The sequence below is a fragment of the Dendrobates tinctorius genome, unplaced genomic scaffold (genome assembly GCF_039654945.1).
Source record: "Dendrobates tinctorius isolate UK_male_01 unplaced genomic scaffold, ASM3965494v1 ptg000004l, whole genome shotgun sequence".
In the NCBI taxonomy this organism is placed as follows: Eukaryota; Metazoa; Chordata; class Amphibia; order Anura; family Dendrobatidae; genus Dendrobates; species Dendrobates tinctorius.
In genome coordinates this window covers 16,616,800-16,635,379 of record NW_027361672.1, presented here as the reverse complement: position 1 = coordinate 16,635,379, position 18,580 = coordinate 16,616,800, and the positions used below count along the sequence as shown (strand labels likewise).

At 46.4% G+C, this 18,580-nt stretch overlaps 1 protein-coding gene and 1 long non-coding RNA gene across 3 annotated transcripts in view; both read left to right on the top strand.

Moving 5' to 3' along the window:
- The window catches only part of ATP9B (ATPase phospholipid transporting 9B (putative)), a 478,099-nt gene that overhangs the window by 420,978 nt on the left and 38,541 nt on the right, over nt 1-18,580 (top strand). For both annotated transcript variants that reach the window (XM_073566404.1, XM_073566400.1), the window contains exons 21-23: nt 3,414-3,503; nt 12,719-12,863; nt 13,631-13,695. In XM_073566404.1, the coding sequence (XP_073422505.1) occupies nt 3,414-3,503; nt 12,719-12,863; nt 13,631-13,695 (300 nt within the window). The remainder of the gene's footprint in view (nt 1-3,413; nt 3,504-12,718; nt 12,864-13,630; nt 13,696-18,580) is intronic.
- On the top strand, nt 3,510-5,883 carry LOC141082471 (uncharacterized). Its single transcript, XR_012230514.1, has 2 exons — nt 3,510-4,354; nt 4,505-5,883. It is a non-coding gene; the product is annotated as an uncharacterized lncRNA (long non-coding RNA).

Genomic DNA, 18,580 nt, shown 5'->3' with positions numbered 1-18,580 from the left:
ATGATCAGAATCGTTGAATAAGATCCTGCATGATAGGGATCTACCGACGGAGGTGTCGGAAATGGAAGTCAGATTGCCATGGCCGGTGACTACTTGATCAACACCTCTCTGGGTGCGGCCAATTGTGCGGCACTGGTGGCTGCAAATGCAATCGCCATTAGGAGGGCCCTTTGGTTAAGGATGTGGCAGGCCGATCCGATATCTAAGAAATCTCTCACTTCCCTTCCGTTTCAAGGTGGCCGTCTATTTAGCGAGAAATTAAACAAGCTCATTGCGGATGCTACAGGAGGGAAAAGCAGTTTTCTCCCACAGCAGAGAGCCAAACTGCCGTTTCGCCAGCCTCAAGCACGGTTTCGGGTTTTTCGTAACCCCGGGTGGACGGCAGCATCCAATGCCGCTGCGCCAGCTCGCTACAACCAGGACAAAGACTGGCAGGTCACATATAGTGCCAACCAACTGGGCAGGATACGAGCTTGCCAGTCCAGGCCGAGGGGTACCAGGTCCCAAAGAGCCTCAGCCAAATGACTCGGGGCACTCAGTACCCGAGGACGGCAGACTAGGCGGCCGCCTGCTCCAGTTTCGCCACACCTGGGGCACGGTAGCACACGACTCATGAGTGGCGGAATTGGTGTCCTCAGGGTACAAGATATACTTTATCGGGTATCCCCCAAAATGTTTTTTTCTATCTTGACTCCCCAAAGTAGAGCCCCGGGCAAGGGCGCTGCTAGGGGCCATCGATTCACTCCAGCGCAACGGTGTCATTGTTCCCGTACCAGAGCACGAGAAAGCTCAGGGTTTTTATTCCAATCTGTTCGCAGTTCCCAAAAAAGACGGGTCAATCAGGCCAGTGCTGGATTTGAAACTCCTGAACAAGTTCATCAGGATCAAACATTTTCGAATGGAATCTCTCCGTTTAGTAATATCGGCTATGGAACAGGGAGAATTCAGTCGGACAACGCCACAGCGGTGGCTTACATAAATCATCAGGGGGGCACTCGCAGCAGGACAACCATGCGCGAGGTGGAACACGTGCTTCGCTGGGCCGAGAGGAGCCACTCGGTAATTTCGGCCGTCCACATTCTGGGCGTAAAAAATTGGGCGGCGGACTTCCTCAGCCGGCAGGGTGTCACATCCGGAGAATGGTCTCTGCACCCCGAGGTCTTCCAGCAGATTTGCCAACGGTGGGGGATGCCGGATGTGGATCTGATGGCCTCCAGGGTGAACGCCAAGGTGCCAGGGTTTGTTGCTCGTTCTAGGGACCCGCGAGCAATCGCCGTGGATGCGTTGGTGCTGCCATGGAACCAGTTTTGCCTTCCCTCTGCTGCCGCTACTCCCGAGGGTCATCAGGAAAATCAAAACAGAGGGGGTCCCAGCAATTCTGCTGGCACCAGACTGGCCCCGTCGGGCGTGGTACGCAGATCTGGTGCAGCTGCTCACCGACGTCCCATGGCGAGTGCCAGAGCACCCAGATCTACTGTCCCAGGGCCCGATCTTCCACCCGAACTCAGGGGCCCTGTGTTTGACGGCATGGCCATTGAATCTTGGATTCTGACCCAGGCGGGGTTTGGGCTTGAGGTGGTTGCTACAATGGTTAGCGCCCGGAAGGCCACCTCGGCGAGAATTTACCATCACACCTGGAAGGTTTTCTTTGCTTGGTGTTGAGAGCGTGGGTTTTGTCCACTAACGTTTTCTATCCCCAACATCTTGGCTTTTCTCCAGTCGGGTTTAGACTCAGGGCTGGCCCCGAGCTCCCTTAAGAGACAGATATCGGCCTTGTCCATCCTTTTCCAGCGAAAGATTGCTACTAATTTGCAGGTGAAGACGTTCATCCAGGGGGTCTCCCATTTGGTACCTCCCTATAGGGCTCCCCTGGACACCTGGGGCCTTAACCTGGTCTTGAGTGTCCTGCAAGAAGCTCCTTTTGAGCCGCTGCAAGATATTTCTTTGTCATACCTTTCCAGGAAGGTGGTACTCTTGGTAGCCATAACTTCCATTAGGCGGGTCACGGAGTTGGCGGCCCTGTCATGCCGAGCTCCATTTCTCACTTTTTTGAAGGATAAAGTGGTTCTAAGGCCAGCTCCCCCCTTTCTGCCGAAGGTCGTGTTCTCATTTCACATTAATGAGGATACCGTCTTGCCTTCATTTTGTCCAGCGCCAGTACACCGTGTGAAAAGAGCTCTCCACACACTAGACCTGGTGAGAGCACTCAGGAGATACGTGTCTCGGACGGCACCCTATCGCCAGACGGATATGCTGTTCTTGCTCCCCGAAGGGCGCAGGAAGGGACTCGCAGCCTCAAAAGCAACCATAGCCAGATGGATTCGTTGAACTTTTCAGGAGGCCTACTTACCGCATTAGAGGTACGCCGATTCCGGCAGGGATCAGGGCACACTCGACTCGGGCAGCGGGCGCTTCGGCACCAGGCTTCGGCAGAGCAGGTATGCAAGGCAGCAACCTGGTCCAGCCTGCACACGTTTTCTAAACATTACAGCGTGCATACTCAGGCTTCCAGGCTTCGTCAGATGCGAGGCTAGGTAGAAGGATTCTCCAAGCAGCAGTGACACACCTTTAAACAGGAGGTGCATGTGGCTTGGATCGGTGAGTCAATCTCCCACCCAGGGACTGCTTTAGGATGTCCCACAGTACCTGTGTCCCCCAATGAGATAAAGGAGAAATATGGATTTTTGTGAGGACTCAACGTAAAATCCTTTTCTCTATGCTCATTGGGGGACACAGCACCCACCCTATTAGCCAGTTGGCTCTTGTTTAATTAATATGCATTTTTTGCTGATGATAGGGTGGTCCTTTTGTTCTGACATATTATTCTCTGCATTAAGGCTGATTTATTTTGTGTTCTCCTACTGCTGTTGCACTAAACTGGTTTCCGCCCGCAATCAGGGCGAGGGTGTATGCGGCGGAGGAGGAACTAACGTTTTTTTTTTCACTTAGTGTCAGCCTCCAGGTGGCAGTAGCATACACCCACAGTACCTGTGTACCCCAATGAGCGTCTCGGAGAAAAGGATTTTACGGTGAGTCCTCACAAAAATCTATATTTCCCGCGGAAAGGAATTCCAGGATTTCTCGCGGTAACTTCCGCAAGAGTTCTGCTTCGTGTGCACATAGCCTAATTATTTTTCTGTTGAACCACAATTCAAAAGCAATGTCTGATTTCCTTTAGATGATGATCAGTAAATTTAAATTGAAAATGGCCTTTGTCAGTTTCAAGTTATTTCAGTGAACTTTGTGGGTTTTTCTTACTTGAACAGAAGGGTGCCAACAATTTTGTCCGTGTGTGTTTGCTTGCTGTTAACACGGTCAGGTTAGCGTAAAGCGGAGCGCCCAGGTGTATGAGTTTTCTTTAACTTTATTATTGCTGTCCATTTAATCTGGTATCATGTTGTATTTTTTTGCAGGTAAGTAGTCGGAGCGAGGCTCACTTGGAGCTAAATGCTTTCAGAAGGAAACACGATTGTGCCTTAGTGATTGCTGGAGATTCTCTTGAGGTAAGGTTTGATCATTTTGAGATAATTTTAATACTTAACTAGATGTAAAATGTAAACATTTAAAAGTGCAAATTATATACTAAGGAACATTGTCATAGGTTCTGGAGCACATCCATTTCTTAACCTCATTCTCTGGAACCTTTAAGTGTATAGACTTCTTTTATAGACAAAGATTGAACCGAGTACCAGAACAATTATCATTGCTTGCGCCGGATACGTCAAATGTTATGTAAAACCGGATGTAATGGATTCGGTTTTCTGCCGGATCCGTCTTGCGCATCCGACCAAAAACTGGATCCGTCTCATCCATTTCATCCGTTTTTCCATCCGTTTTTCGACGGACTTCGACGGATCCGGTTTTTTAGACGCCCCTTGGGGGCTTCCAAACATGATTGGCTACTGAAAACCTATATATACAGTGATCCTACAGCCCATCTTTGACAGGTTGTAGTGGAGCAAGTGCAGGTTGGAGAGAAGAGCAAGTGACTGGCGAAGATGGATGTTGTGATAGGAAATATTTTGAAGAATTTGGTGGATTTTACAGTTGAGGCGAATCATTTGAGGGTGATTGTTCTGGAGAAGGAGAGAGCGAGACAGCAGCGCATCATGCGTCAGCGACGTCGACGCCGTTTGTGGATCCACCCCATCACAGCCAAGAGAATGACGCGTCGGGTGTATTCTACACTCTGCATGGACCTTAGACGAAACCCGGAGAAATTTTTGGCATATGTTCGGATGAAAATGGAGAATTTTGATTACTTGGTGGAGCGCATTGCAGACCTCATAAGAAGATCGGACACCTATTGCCGCTTCTCCATTTCACCGACAGAGCGTCTGATGGGGACTCTAAGGTAAGCCACATTTATTGGATCTGCTCGCTTCAGAGCACACTTTGACTGGAATGTTGTTGGTGGTAGTTTGTATTTCCAAGTGTTATAGCTGAGTTTTGGTATGTAAAGCTGTGATTTTGAACTAATTTGTTTTTTTTTAATTCCCCCCAGATTCCTTGCAACTGGAGAATCCCTTTCGTCACTCCATTTCCAGTACAGACTTGGGATTTCCACCATATCTGGAATTGTGAAGTACACATGCCGTGCACTGTGGGACTCTTTAGTTGATGAGTTTGTACCAGAGCCCACAACAGAGAGGTGGATTGAAATTGTTGACAAGTTTCTACAGATATGTCAGTTTCCGAATTGCTTGGGCACTGTGGACGGAAACATATCCGCATTGTAAAGCCAGCAGGATCGGGATCTGAATATTTCAATTACAAGAAATATTTTTCCATTGTCCTCATGGCCATCGCTGACACGGGATACAAATTTATTGCTGTCGATATTGGGGCCTATGGCCGCTCCAATGACTCCCAAGTTTTCAAATTGTCTGCCATGGGGGGTAGACTGTATGGAAACACCTTCTAGTTCCCACCCCCTAGACCGCTGCCTCAAACATCTGGCCCACCTATGCCTTTTGTATGTGTAGGGGATGAAGCCTTCCAGCTGTCAAAACACCTTTTGAAATCGTACTCTAGCAGAGGATTGACAACAACAAAACACATTTTTAATTACCGCCTCACAAGAGCAAGAAGAATGGTGGAGTGCGCTTTTGGTATTCTGACAGCCAAATGGCGTGTCCTATTGACTGCGATCTCAAGACTGAAACTGTGGACGAGGTGATCAAAGCTTGCGTGGTCCTGCACAATTTTGTTATCTGCAAGGAACCCATTTCCATTGAGGACCACTCTGAAGAAACCACCTTGCAAGATTACCATAACATTACCAATAGAAGTTCTGTGACAGTTTCACGAATGAGGGACAATTTTGCCCAATACTTTGTCACCTCAAGGAAGAATAGACTGGCAGGATGACAGAGTTTGATAAATTTCTGCCCTTAACCAAAGTCATGTACCTTCTGTACCAACAGTACACCTTTGCCAACCAAAGTTGTCTATCTTGTTGTGGTTTATCAATTTTTTTTTACCTTTTGGTCACAGTTGTGCCTTGGTTGTGTTTTAGCCAAAGTATTTCACCTTTTAACAAAAGTTGTGTACATTGTTAGGTAATCCCCAACAAGATACACAACTTTGGCTAAAAGGTGAAATACTTTGCCTAAAACACAACCAGGGACACAACTGTGGCCAAAAGGTAACATTTATTTACCTTTTATCCAAAGTTATGTACCTTGTTTAGTATACCCAATAATTTTTACCTTTTCTATACCCAGTATTTTACCTTTGGTTTAAACATATTTAGCCGCAGAAATAAATGACAGACAACAATTGTAATCCAACAATTTAACTTTTATTGAACCATTTTTTTTTTAATAAAATGTTTGTCAATTTCAATAGAGAATTTTTTTAATAAAGCTTTAAACCCGAAAACGTGTATTTTTATTGTTGACACACAATCATAAATTAGTGTAGAGTGGGGTGGAAATACTGCTGGAGGGGCTGCGGGACACTTCGACATTGGGAGTGTGGAGAGAGGCCTGGGATGGTGGTGGGGAAGGAACAGTTAGAGGTGATGGGGTGGAAAAAGAAATAGAATGGGTGGACATGTGGGAGACAGAGCAGGTGGTGTGTGGTGGAGTGGAGGGTTGAGCAGGGACTGGAGTAGCAGATGATGTGGTTGAGAAGTGGTACGGGGCAGGAGTTTGGTACAGGGCAGGTTGCTGGAAGTGGGGAGGTTGCTGGTACTGGGGAGGTTGCTGGTACGGGGGAGGCTGCTGGTATTGAATAGGAGGGGGAGGAGGGACAGTGGCTGGAGGGGGTGCAGGTGGAGGAACTACTGGGGTGGGAGGAGGAGGTTAGGGAGGTAACCTGTAGTAGAGCGGCGTGGCACGAATGCATTACATGCATCTGCTGGCTAGGAGATAGCGTTTCCATGTGCTCCACTACAGACCTGAAAAACGTGTGGTTTGGCGAACTTCTTGCTTCTGAATGCATGGTTTGCAGAAGTGTCTTCAACTCCAGAATTTCAAATATATCGTGGCACTACTGAATAGGTGCACAAAAAGAAGGTTCCAACACCAGAATAAGTAATTGAAAACATTTTTAGCACTCAACTTTTGCGATATGTGAAGGATTTTATTTGCAGTCACAAATATTAGACGTTTCGGCTATGACAATAAGCCTTCAGTACATTGCAAATTTGACAAAATATATAGATGCAAAAAAATCAGACACTACTTATAGTACAGAAGACAATATGTTAGAATCATATTATATGGATCACATGTTTAATGACAAATGCAGTATCCCATCTTAAACATAGCCCAAATCCAATTGTGTACCTTAGTAAGCAAAAACGCAGCGAATACTGCAAACTATATGGAGAAACCGTTAACCTAAATACATTCCCGCTTATATGTGCAGAGCAAATCATAAGAATGATAATAGGTCATATTCCCTATTGAGGCCCTTTGGTGTTAGTGTCTGTAACTCATGTATCCAAAAGGCCTCTCTTTGTTTGAGATGTTGGACACGGTTACCACCTCTCTGGGGGGAAGGGACATGTTCAGTGACTAAAAATTTTAATTGTGGGATAGTATGTCCAGCTGTAATAAAATGTTGTGGTAATGGTAATAATGTATTGCTGCATCGAATTGTGGACTTATGCTTACTGATGCGGTCCCTTATCGGTTGAGTAGTTTCACCGATATAGAGGAGCCCGCATGGGCAATTAATCTGGTATACCACATGCGAAGTATCACAGGTGGTAAAATCTTTGATCTTATATCGTTTGCCTGAGTGTGGGTGATAGAAGTGATCACCCTTCAATACATTCCCACACTGATTACAATGTAAGCATGGATGGGTGCCTGTTTTGGGGGTTGAGAGAAATCTTTGTATGGACGATCTTGTACCTGAGCCAATGTCGGCCTTGATCAGAGTGTCCCTAATATTCTTGGGACGCTTGTAACAGGGTAAGAAATTTTGATGGAATTCAGTGACCTCTGGATGTGCCTCCCTCAAAAGTCCCCAGTGTTTCCTTATGGATCGATGTAAGATATGTGCATAAGGGTGGAACGTATGGACAAAAGGAATTCGTCCTTTCACTGAATTGCGTGTGGAAGTTGGAGGATGTAATGCACTGTCCAATAGGTCAGTGGGATAGCCTCTATCCTTGAATTTATTGTACATCTCATTGAGTCTAGTTTTACTGATAGTTGAATCAGAGACTATCCGTTCTACCCTCTTAAATTGTGAAGAGAGTATGGATCTCTTAGTAGAGAGAGGATGTAGACTCTTATAATATAAGAGGCTATTTGTGTCCGTGCTTTTGATAAAAAAAGGTCAGTACTTAATTGACCCTCCCCGTTCTTAATGACCTTAGTATCAAGGAAGCTCACTTCGCATAGATCACTGGTGATAGTAAAAGATAAACCCGACCAGGCCGTATTCAGTGTGTTATGAAATTCCTCCAAAGTATGTAGTGGACCCATCCATATACAAAAAATATCATCTATAAATCTTTTCCAGACTAGACAATGGGTCTTAAAAAGTGGGTTAGGGTACACTATATCGTCTTCAAAGGTCGCCATGAACGTATTTGCTTAAGGGGGCGCAACGTTGGATCCCATCGCGGTCCCCCTTGTCTGCAAATAAAATGTGTCTTCGAAAAGAAAATAATTCTTCGTAAGTACCAATGTCAGTAATTCCACACAAAAATTGACCATATTACTATCCATGTTAGATCTTAATAGTCGTCGCCTAACACAACTGATGCCTAGGTCATCTGGGATAGATGTGTAAAGGTCCTCAACATCCCAGGACACTAAGTAAGAATCCCTAGGGATAGGACCTAAAGACCGTATGACTCTAAGAAAGTCTCCTGTATCCAATAGGTAAGATGATGCTTGTCATGTCAAGGGAGTCGGTATTTTTTCTAAAAGTATAGAAAGTGGTGATAAGATGGACTCCGTCGATGCCACTATTGGTCGGCCAGGGGGACACTCTAACCTCTTGTGTACCTTTGGTAAAATGTAAAAAACTGGGGTAATGGGGTCCGTCTTTGTCAGAAAGTCACGTGTTTTAACATCAATCACGCTTCTCGTAGTGTAATCAGTAATAATGGAATCTCTGACCCCTCTCGTTGGGTCATGTGGTAAAATTGAATAAACTGAACTGTCACTCAATTGGCGTATTACTTCCCTCATATAGTCTTGTCTGTCCATTACTAAGATCACCCTGCCCTTATTGGCGGGTTTGATGATGATACTAGAGTCTTGTCGGAGGGCTTCCAAAGCTTGGAAGTCCACCGCATCTAAATTAGGAGAAACATGTAGAATCCCTCTCTCAATATCCTGACGTAATTTCTGAAATGCTTTGTCTACAAATTCAATAAAGGATTCAACTGCATGTGAGCTAGATGGAGGTCGATAAGTACTCTTATTACGGAGTCCTAAGCGATCAATAGAAATCGGACATGAGATGGTAGATAGAGGGGGAATTACCTCTTTATCCTTTTTAGCAAAATGTACAAGAAGTCTTATGCGGCGATAAAACCACTGTAGGTCCATGTCCATTTGAAAAGTGCTCATTCTAAACGAAGGGCAAAAGGATAGGCCCTTCTGCAAAAGGTTATTCTCTGCGACACTGAGAGTTCTGGAGGAAATATTAATGACTAGGGAGTCTGTACCTGAGATCTCGTTATCCTTTGAGAATCTGAATTTCTTCCTCCGCTGGCTGCGGCGGATCCTCTTCTGCGGGGGTGTCTTCTGCGTTGATCTAAAAAATGTGACTGTCCAGGTCTATAGTTCCTTCTATCCGTGTCAGATCCATATGTGGAAGGATCGTTGGAAGACTGGTGATCAAACCTGGAGGACTTAGATCGAGAAGTAGTGTTATAACACCAATGATACACCCTATTGCTATTATAATCTCCGTGTCTCTTTGGAACTTAATCCTCTTCCTCTACTCAGTGTCACGTTAATGCTGATCTATGACCCCCTTGAGTTTATACTTTAGGGAACTAAGTTCCTCGGTTGTGCTGGAAGAAGCCAGTTGTGATTCAGTATTTTTGATAGTATCACGACTGGTATTAATGGCTGCTTGTAAATGTTCCACAGTGAGGGTCATCAGGTCAAAAGAGCATTTATTTAATATTTGCTCAAATTTCTGGCAAAAGTCAGATGAGTCGCTAAACAAGGTAGGTCGTAACGGGACGCTGAGTCTAGCAGTCTTGGTAGGTTTGCATTTTTTCATTTTGTTTTGTTTTTTCCTTTTTCATTTCTTTTTCATTTTTTTTCCTTTTTGAAATCCCTTCCTTCAATACCTTCAAACCGTCCTCCCTAATCACTTGTGCACTGATTTTAGTTTCATTCTTTGGATTACTATTGTTTAAAAAAAAAATTTTCTTGTATTTCTGTACTATAAGTAGTGTCTGATTTTTTTGCATGTATATATTTTGTAAAATTTGCAGTGTACTGATGAAGGCTTATTGTCATAGCCGAAACGTCTAATATTTGTGACTGCAAATAAAATACTTCACATATCGCAAAAGTTGAGTGCCAAAAATTTTTTCAATTATTCAACTCCAGTTCATCTGCTGAAAGCCTGCGGCAATGTACTCTGACAAGATTTTAAGACAGTTCTGGAAAGATGCATTCAGATGCAAGAACTCGGGCGCATAGGTCTTTTGCTGACCCCTCTACCGCTGCCGCCCAGTACCCGCAGGTGTACTAGAGGTGGCAGCGGCAGAAGGGTGGGGTAAAGGGAAAGCGATCTCCTCTCCAGCGGATTCATGTAATGTAGGTGGCCACGATGCTCCAGCGCTGGTGGATGGGAGAGATGGATCGAATGTGAGGGAAGGCTGGGAAGGTGCAGATGGGCCGGGGTGGTCAAAGTGTCCCTCGGTGCCGGTCTCCTCAGGGATCGCCCCAGAAGGGTCCAACCGTGCAGGCTCCCGAGTGCTGGTCACCGTGCTGTGGAATAAAGAGGAAAAAAGACAATATAGTGACATGGCATGGTCCTGGCTGAAAAAAAATTAGACATGTAAACATTTTTTTTTTACATGGGGTGTGTAATATTTACCTTCTGGTGACCATTGTTGCCCGGAGGAATGACAGGGCTCGTGCGTACTTGTACTTGCTCCTGCGTCCTCCAGATCCACTCGGGGCCCGCATCTCTTTGTTGAACTCCTTCTTGAAACGATCCCTCACAGACTGCCACCGCTTCACAATTCTCTCCCCTGAAACGAGAAAGCACAAAGTGGTTAGTATACAACATCAGTGTTTCCCAAACTCCACTCCTCATGCCCCCCACGGGTTATGTTTTCAGGATTTCCATAGTGTTGCTCAAAAGGAAATCCTGAAAGCATGACCCATGAGGACTGGAGTTTGGGAAACACTGCTTTATATCCAGCAACCGGAACTGTATATACTTACGCTCTTGAATCTGGGCCTGAGCATCAAGGTCCTCCCAGCGGTCCACAGGGAGCGAACAGATTTTCTCCCAGAGCTGACGGGTCACAATAAGATCGACATGGCGGCGGTCCCCCATATTCCACAGCGGCTCCCTTTCTCTGACCAGATCGATGAGGAGGTCCACGTCAATCCCCCCTCCTCACCGCCAGAGTCGGGAACACGCTGTGAAGCCTGTTAAAGAAAAAGAGAAAAAAAAACATTAGCCTCCACACTACTAAGAAATGTAAAAAAAAAAAAAAAAAATTAAACTTACACGATGGTGACCGCCGCGTCGCTCACGCCAACGACCCTGGGAGGCACTGCGAGGACCTCTTGGCCGAGCACCAGATTCGGAAGACTAGAAAAAATAAAAATAAATTATGCGCTTGGATGTAGGCATATGTGTTTGCTGTGTGATGTCTGCACTAAATTGTTTTCTATGTGTAGTGTGATGTTGTGTTTCTGCGATTGATGCAGGAAACTTACCAATTGCGAGCCCACTCCAGGTATCTGTCCACCTCTTCGTTCTTCTTCTGGGAGATCCTCTTCAGCTTGTGATTCCTGTTTTGAAATAAAAGCCAATGAAAAGACATATATTCCAGAGATGATGGATTGTGGAAATAAAAAATTACCGTTAAACGCCCGTTCCTGTTGCTGCTGCTGGTGCTGCTGCTTCTATAGGGCGGCTTCTGCTGGGGAATAAAGAGAAACAAAGGGCCAATGAATATATTGATATTCCATGGCCCTGGCTGAAAGACAAAAAATTGGTTAAATTTTTGAGGAATGGGGGATGTGATAATTACTGTCTGTCGTCTGCTGGTGGACTCTCCTCTGCCTGTTCAACAAGGTCCCTTGACTTCATTTGGGGTGGTGCGGTACTCTCCTGCCTTCTCCTGCGGCTGGCTCCTCTCTTGGCTGGCATATTGGCTGTCCCAATATGAGGGCTGAGGGTCCCACTGTCATGGTGGGTATGTTTGCTGTGGGCAGGGCTACTGAGCATGCTCAGACCAAAAAAAACGGATCCGGCCACCGGATCCGGCGCATTGCGGCGCTCATAGACTTTCATTGTGTTAAAAAGCCGGAAGCGCCGGATGCGGTGCTTCCGGCTTTTTCACCGGATACAAGGAACGTTACAGTTGCCGTTTTTTCCAGACGTCGGATTGAGACATATTGCCGGATCCGGTAAAAATCGGACGAGCCTCATGGCTATCCGGCGCGATCCGACGCTAATACAAGTCAATGGGGGGAAAACCGGATCTGGCATTGCATTTCGCCGGATCCGGTTTTACTAAAAATAGCCGGAACTCGCCTGACTGTGAAAAACGGATGTGTGAAAGAGGCCTAAGCAAGCTCAGGAAAACAAGGGATCAGGCATGTTGAATCTGAATATGCTCAATGCAGCAGAAGTTTTGATGGACTAAATAGAAATATCCATGGACCACTGTCTATGAAATAAACTAAGGTTTTTGTCATGAAACAGCTTCACCTTTTGTGCAACATTTCTAAGCTGATTATCTGCTATCAGTCCTATGAAAATCTCATCAAAGCTAGAGCTACATTCTATGGACAGCAGCAGATGTCATGATTTTCAAAGACCGTATGAAACCTTGGCTTAAAAGGGATTGGTCATTGAAAGATATTTACCATCTATTCATTGGATAAGTGATAAATCTATGATCACTGTGGAACGCCCACTGATCAGGAGAATAGCAGTCCCATGTACGTGTGTACATTAGACAGAACTAATAAGTACGCTATATTAGAAAATTTAAGACCAGGAGTCATTTTGGTTGCATCCCTTCTTCCTCTAGGTGTGCTTAAAATATTATGAGCATGAATTTGTTGAGCTTGCCTGTCAGTGCCCGGCCGTTGTGTGCTGCCGGTGTTCACCAACCCAAAAAGCGCAGATTGTGAAGCTTCTACAACAGCATACCGGAAGACGCACCTGTGCCATAGGTAAGAGGAGCCGTGACTCTGTGATTAATAAGCTTTGCGTTTCAATGTAAATCTAATTTAACCCTACTCTGACATTTTACAAATATTGATACAAATGAAAAGCAAAAACAATCTCTTTTTCCTAAGCGTGTATGTTTCTTCAGTTTATTTCAAGTTCCAATTTACTAGCAGAAAATTAGTTTTTACAATTCTGTTCTCGATAGGGGAGATTCTGCATTTTAGGGAGCTATGAGCATATGGAAGAGAACATAAAAATGATCTTTATTTAACTTTATAATGTAGTGTATAATAACAAAAATTCTAGATAAACTGTTACTAGTGTATTCAGCAGGAGGGAATAATTGAAATACACCACTTCTGTAATGTCAGAGGGGCACAGATTAGTTATGGCACAATGCTGGTAGCCCTTCATTCACAGAGTACAGGCTGCAGTACAATGTTCATCTTTTTTGTGGAAAGTGACTTCAAAGAAGTGGTAAGAATTTAGATTTCCTCATTCCTGCTTCACGCTATTATTGAAAAACTATCAATCCAAAAAAATAAAAGTAATTCCTTTATACTTAAAAAAAAATAATTCTTATTGTATTTATATGGGAACATTTACAAACCTGTACCTACGTCAGCCCTGCTGATTCTGGCATAACCAAATTGGCAAGCTAGGCTCCCTTCTTTTGCCCAATGCCTTGTCCACTTTAGTTTTTTTTTCCAAGGTGACGCGGGGGCTTTTCAGCTTAGTGTCTGATATAACTATATATTTGTTTATTCAGGAGATGGAGGTAATGATGTAAGCATGATCCAAGCAGCGGACTGTGGCATTGGCATAGAGGGAAAGGTAAGATTTAAGTAGTTAAAACCCCTTCGTGACCGGGCCAATTTTTTAAATTCCGACCAGTGTCACTTTATGTGGTGATAACTCTGGAACGCTTCAACAAATCCCAGTGATTTTGAGACTCTTTTTTCGTGGCACATTATAATTTATGATAATAGTAAATTTAGATTGATATATTTTGTGTTTATTTATAAAACATATCAGAAACTTGACAAATTTAAAAAAAATTGCAATTTTCAAATTTTGAATAATTATCCCTTTAATTCAGATAGTCATACCACAGAAAAACATTAATAAATAACATTTCCCTCATGCCTGCTTTACATCAGCACCATTTTTAAAACGCTAATTTATTTTGTTAGCCATTTAGGAGGTTTAAAAATGTAGCAATAATTTTTCATTTTTTCAAGGAAATTTACAAAATTTATTTTTTTGAGGGACCTATCCAAGTTTGAAGTGACTTTAGGGGTGCTACATATTGAAAAACCCCAAACATGATACCATTTTAAAAACTGCACCCCCTGACATATTGAAAACTGCTGTCAGGTAGTTTATTAACCTTTCAGGTGATTTTCAGGAATTAATGCGAAGTGGTATAGCCAGAATGAAAAAGTGTTTTACCACCTAAATGTCGCTAACTTCTGAACTGGCCGCTATAGCCGGCAGACTCTAAGGGTACCGTTACAACTAGCGATGCACCAGCGATCCCGACTAGCGATATGACGCAGTCAGGATCGCTGGTGCATCGCTAGGTGGTCGCTAGTGAGCTGCCACACAGGCAGATCTCACCAGCGACATCGCTGCGGACGGGGATCGCTACTTACCTGTCAGACGCGGCGATCCTGCGTCCTCCTGCCCGGCTCCACGCGTCGCTCGTCGTCACAGCAGAAAGCGCCGCAGTAACTAAGGGGGTAAACAGATATGGATGGTGCCAACACCGATCATTTGTGATACAGCAAGTTGTCAGATATAGTGGACAGCCGACAGCTGCTGGATTGTCACCTGTATGGGGATGATATTCCCTTATATCTTAGGTCAGTAAATATACTGGCTGTCATGAAGGGGTTAAATGATTACGGGTTAGTATTTTCCTTGAGATGCTAACTAGGAGAAATAATAAAGCTGTAATGTAGCCAATGTAGTGTAATTCTCTCATAGAGAAGTATTAGAACATAAGTGTGACCGATTCCAAGTAGAAGATTAGGTTCACCACTGATGGCAACCAGTTTATATTATTTTCATGTAAAAAAAATATACTGGGCTTTCAGGCCACTGACCAGATGATTTTGGCTTCTTTATACCAACACAAGCTCTGAGCCTTCTGCACCTCAAAATGAAAATCTGTCTATACTATTTGTCATGATGATGATGGTTAGAGTTGAGTGACTTTGGTTGGATCGGGTTTCATGAAACAAAATTTGTTTCAGATGAAACTGGTCCGACTAGGGCAAAAAAAAGTCGGAGTTTCTTCCGAAACCCGACCCCAATGCAAGTCAATGGGGATTAAAAGTCGGCATTGAGTGGATGAATGTCATCCGCTCAATGCCGACTTTTAATCCCCATTGACTTGCATTGGGGTCAGGTTTCGGACGAAACTACGACTTTTTTTGCCCTAGTCGGACCAGTTTCATCTGAAACAAATTTTGTTTCATGAAACCCGATGCGACCAAAGTCGCTCAACTCTAATGATGGTGGCTCTCTCACACGTTGCCAGTGCCCGCTTTTTGGGCTTGGATCCAAAATATGAGAAGAACACGTCTTTCTTAGAAGTTCCCACAACTGTTGCCTAGCGAGGCTCATTAGGTAGCCTAATCCTTGGACTGTCCTGTGTGAAGATTACTTTTTCTCCTTCGCCTCATTGGGGGACACAGATACTGTGGATGTATGCTTCTGCCACTAGGAGGCTGACACTAAGTGAAATAAAAAGGTTAGCTCCTCCTCCGCCGTATACACCCTCGCCCATATTGGGGGCGGAAATCAGTTTTTTGCTTTGTGTCCATGGAGGCACACGTCTGGTTTTTCTCAAGACTTTTTTTCATCTTTTTCCCATGAAGATGAGACAGGGGAAACAGATCCTATTGAAAGGGTCCGATTTCCCCAAACCAACAACGGGCGAGCACGTGCGAGTGTCCCTCCACGTATCCTCTCCCGTGTCGTGGGACACAATGCCGGACATAGCCCTGACCACCCCTAGGTATTGAAACCATGGGCTGTACAGAGGCACAAGACTAGTCCATGCGGCCCCCACTGCTCCACCAATGCTTAGACTGCGGTGCTGCAAGGTGGCGGACGTTCCCTCTCCTCACCTCCTGAAGGAGTTAGATGGAGCTAGGGTGCCTGCACTGTCCTATTTTTTTCAAGGTCCCCTCACATACCTGCGCTCAGGAAGCTGAAGAGGATCATCAGTGAGGAGAAGTTCTGGGAGGGCTCCTGCAAAGATCCGAGGGCTGGAGCCCGCAGCCGGCGGAAGCCACCGGCCATGCAAGGCTGAGAGTGGCTGGATCTGTCAGGCGGCGCCGCGCCAGAAAGTAGTGCCATGGAACTGTGCCCCCCACAGGCCTGGTAGGGGATAAATTGAGGCCGCGGCTTTAGCTGGAGCTAGGCCGCGGCTGGAAGTCCCGCCTCCGGGCCGCACGTCACTTCCGGCAATGGGCGGCGGCGAAGAAATTTAGGCCCTGGCTTCGGAGCGCGGCTAGGCCGCAGAACGGAAGTACCGCCCCTAGAGCAGTTTTTTGTATGCTGGTGGCTCACTCCCACAGCTGCTGGAGTGCGATTTGAAGGTAGAAGCGCCCAGGAATGGGGGGCGCAGGACTGTGGTAAGTGCTGCCCGAGAGGCCACGCTACAGGGAAAACGAGGTGCTACCTCCTCCCCCCTCCCCAGCAGCGGACAGATACAGCATGTCCGAAAAAGCAAAGACGCACACGTTCTTTTACGCTGCATGCATCTCTTGTCGTGCTGCGTTTCCACAGGCGCAAAGCAAGCGATTATGCGAAGCCTGCGAATCCGAACGCACCCAGGAGCCCTCCCCTGCAACCGTGACCAATGTGTCGAATCCCCAGGAGTGGGCCCCATCAAGGGCCCGTCAATATGGGCATGCGAGGAAAATGTCAGCATCACGCTAGATACTCTTGCCCGCTTAGGGTGGTTGGTCAATGCGAAGACGACATCCCTTGTGCCAGCTCAGAGGATTTCCTTCTTAGGAATGATCTTCGACACTTGCCGAGGGTTGGTAATTCTCCCTCAGGTAAAGATACTGGCTCTCCGGCAGGGAGTCCAGACACTTCGCCAACCAGTCCCTCATACCATCCGATCCCAGATGAGGATTCTAGGGAAAATGGTGGCAGCAATGGAAGCGATACCGTTCGCCCAGTTCCATCTTCGCCACTTGCAGCACGCCCTCTTGTCAGCCTGGGACAAGAATCCTTTCACGCTCGATCGGCGGTGCCGACTGTCCTCTCAAGTCAGGCAGTCGCTCGGATGGTGGTTAACCAGTTCCTCTCTGACCCAGGGGAAACCTTTCCCCCCCAGACCATTGGTTGGTGATGACAACCGACGCCAGTCTCCTCGGCTGGGGAGCGGAGTTTCGCCACCACACAACCCAGGGATGGTGGTCGCCACAGGAGGCACGCCTCCCGGTCAACTTATTGGAGATACGAGCAATTCGGCTGGCCCTGCAAAGGTTTCATCACTTTCTAGCAGGCCGCCCTGTCCGAATTCAATCGGACAACACCACGGCGGTGGCTTAAATAAATCACTAAGGGAGCACCAGCAGCAGAGCAACCATGCGCGAGGTGGGGCATGTTCTTCAGTGGGCCGAAGCAAACCACTTGGTGATTTCGGCTGTACACATCCCGGGCGTGGAAAATTGGGCGGCAGACTTTCTCAGCCGGCAGGCTCTTGCGTCCGGAGAGTGGTCTCTACATCCCGAAGTCTTCCAGCAGATTTGTCAGCTGTGGGGAACTCCGGACGTGGACCTGATGGCATCCAGAGTGAACGCCAAGGTGCCCACATATGTCGCTCGGGCCAGGGACCCGCAGGCAATCGCTGTGGACGCGTTGGTTCTGCCATGGAACCAGTTTCGCCTCCCATTTCTATTTCCCCCGCTGCCACTACTGCCGAGGGTCATCAAGAAGATGAAGACGAAAGGGGTTCCGGCAATTCTCCTGGCCCCAGACTGGCCCCGTCGAGCGTGGTACGCAGATCTAATGCAGCTGCTTGCCGACGTTCCTTGGCACCTGCCAGAGCGCCCAGATCTACTTTCTCAAGGGCCGATTTGCCACCCGAACTCAGGGGCCCTGTGTTTGACGGCATGGCCATTGAATCTTGGATTCTAACCCAGGCAGGGTTTGGGAGCAAGGTGGTCGCCACAATGGTTAGCGCCCGGGAGCCTGCTTCAGCGCAAATTTACCACCACACCTGGAAGGTGTTCTTTGCTTGGTGGCGAGGCCGCAGTGTTTCTCTTGGCTTTTCTCCAGTCGGGCCTAGACTCGGACTTGGCCCCAAGTTCCCTTAGGAGACAAATATCGGCCTTATCCGTCCTGTTCCAGCGCAGAGTTTCGACCAATCTGCAGGTGAAGACTATCTCTTTGAGGTACCTTCCTGTAAAGTGGTGTTCCTAGTGGCCATCACTTCTATCAGACGGGTTTCAGAGCTGGCGGCCCTATCCTGCCGAGCTCCGTTCCTCACTTTCCATAAGGATAAGGTAGTGCTCAGACCAGCCCCTCCTTTTCTGCCGAAAGTCGTGTCCTCTTTTCGCATTAATGAAGATGTTGTCTTGCCTTCATTTTGTCCAGCACCGGTGCGCCGTGTGGAAAAGGCTCTTCACACGATAGACCTGGTAAGAGCCCTCCGGAGGTACGTGTCGAGGACTGAACCCTTTCGTCAGAT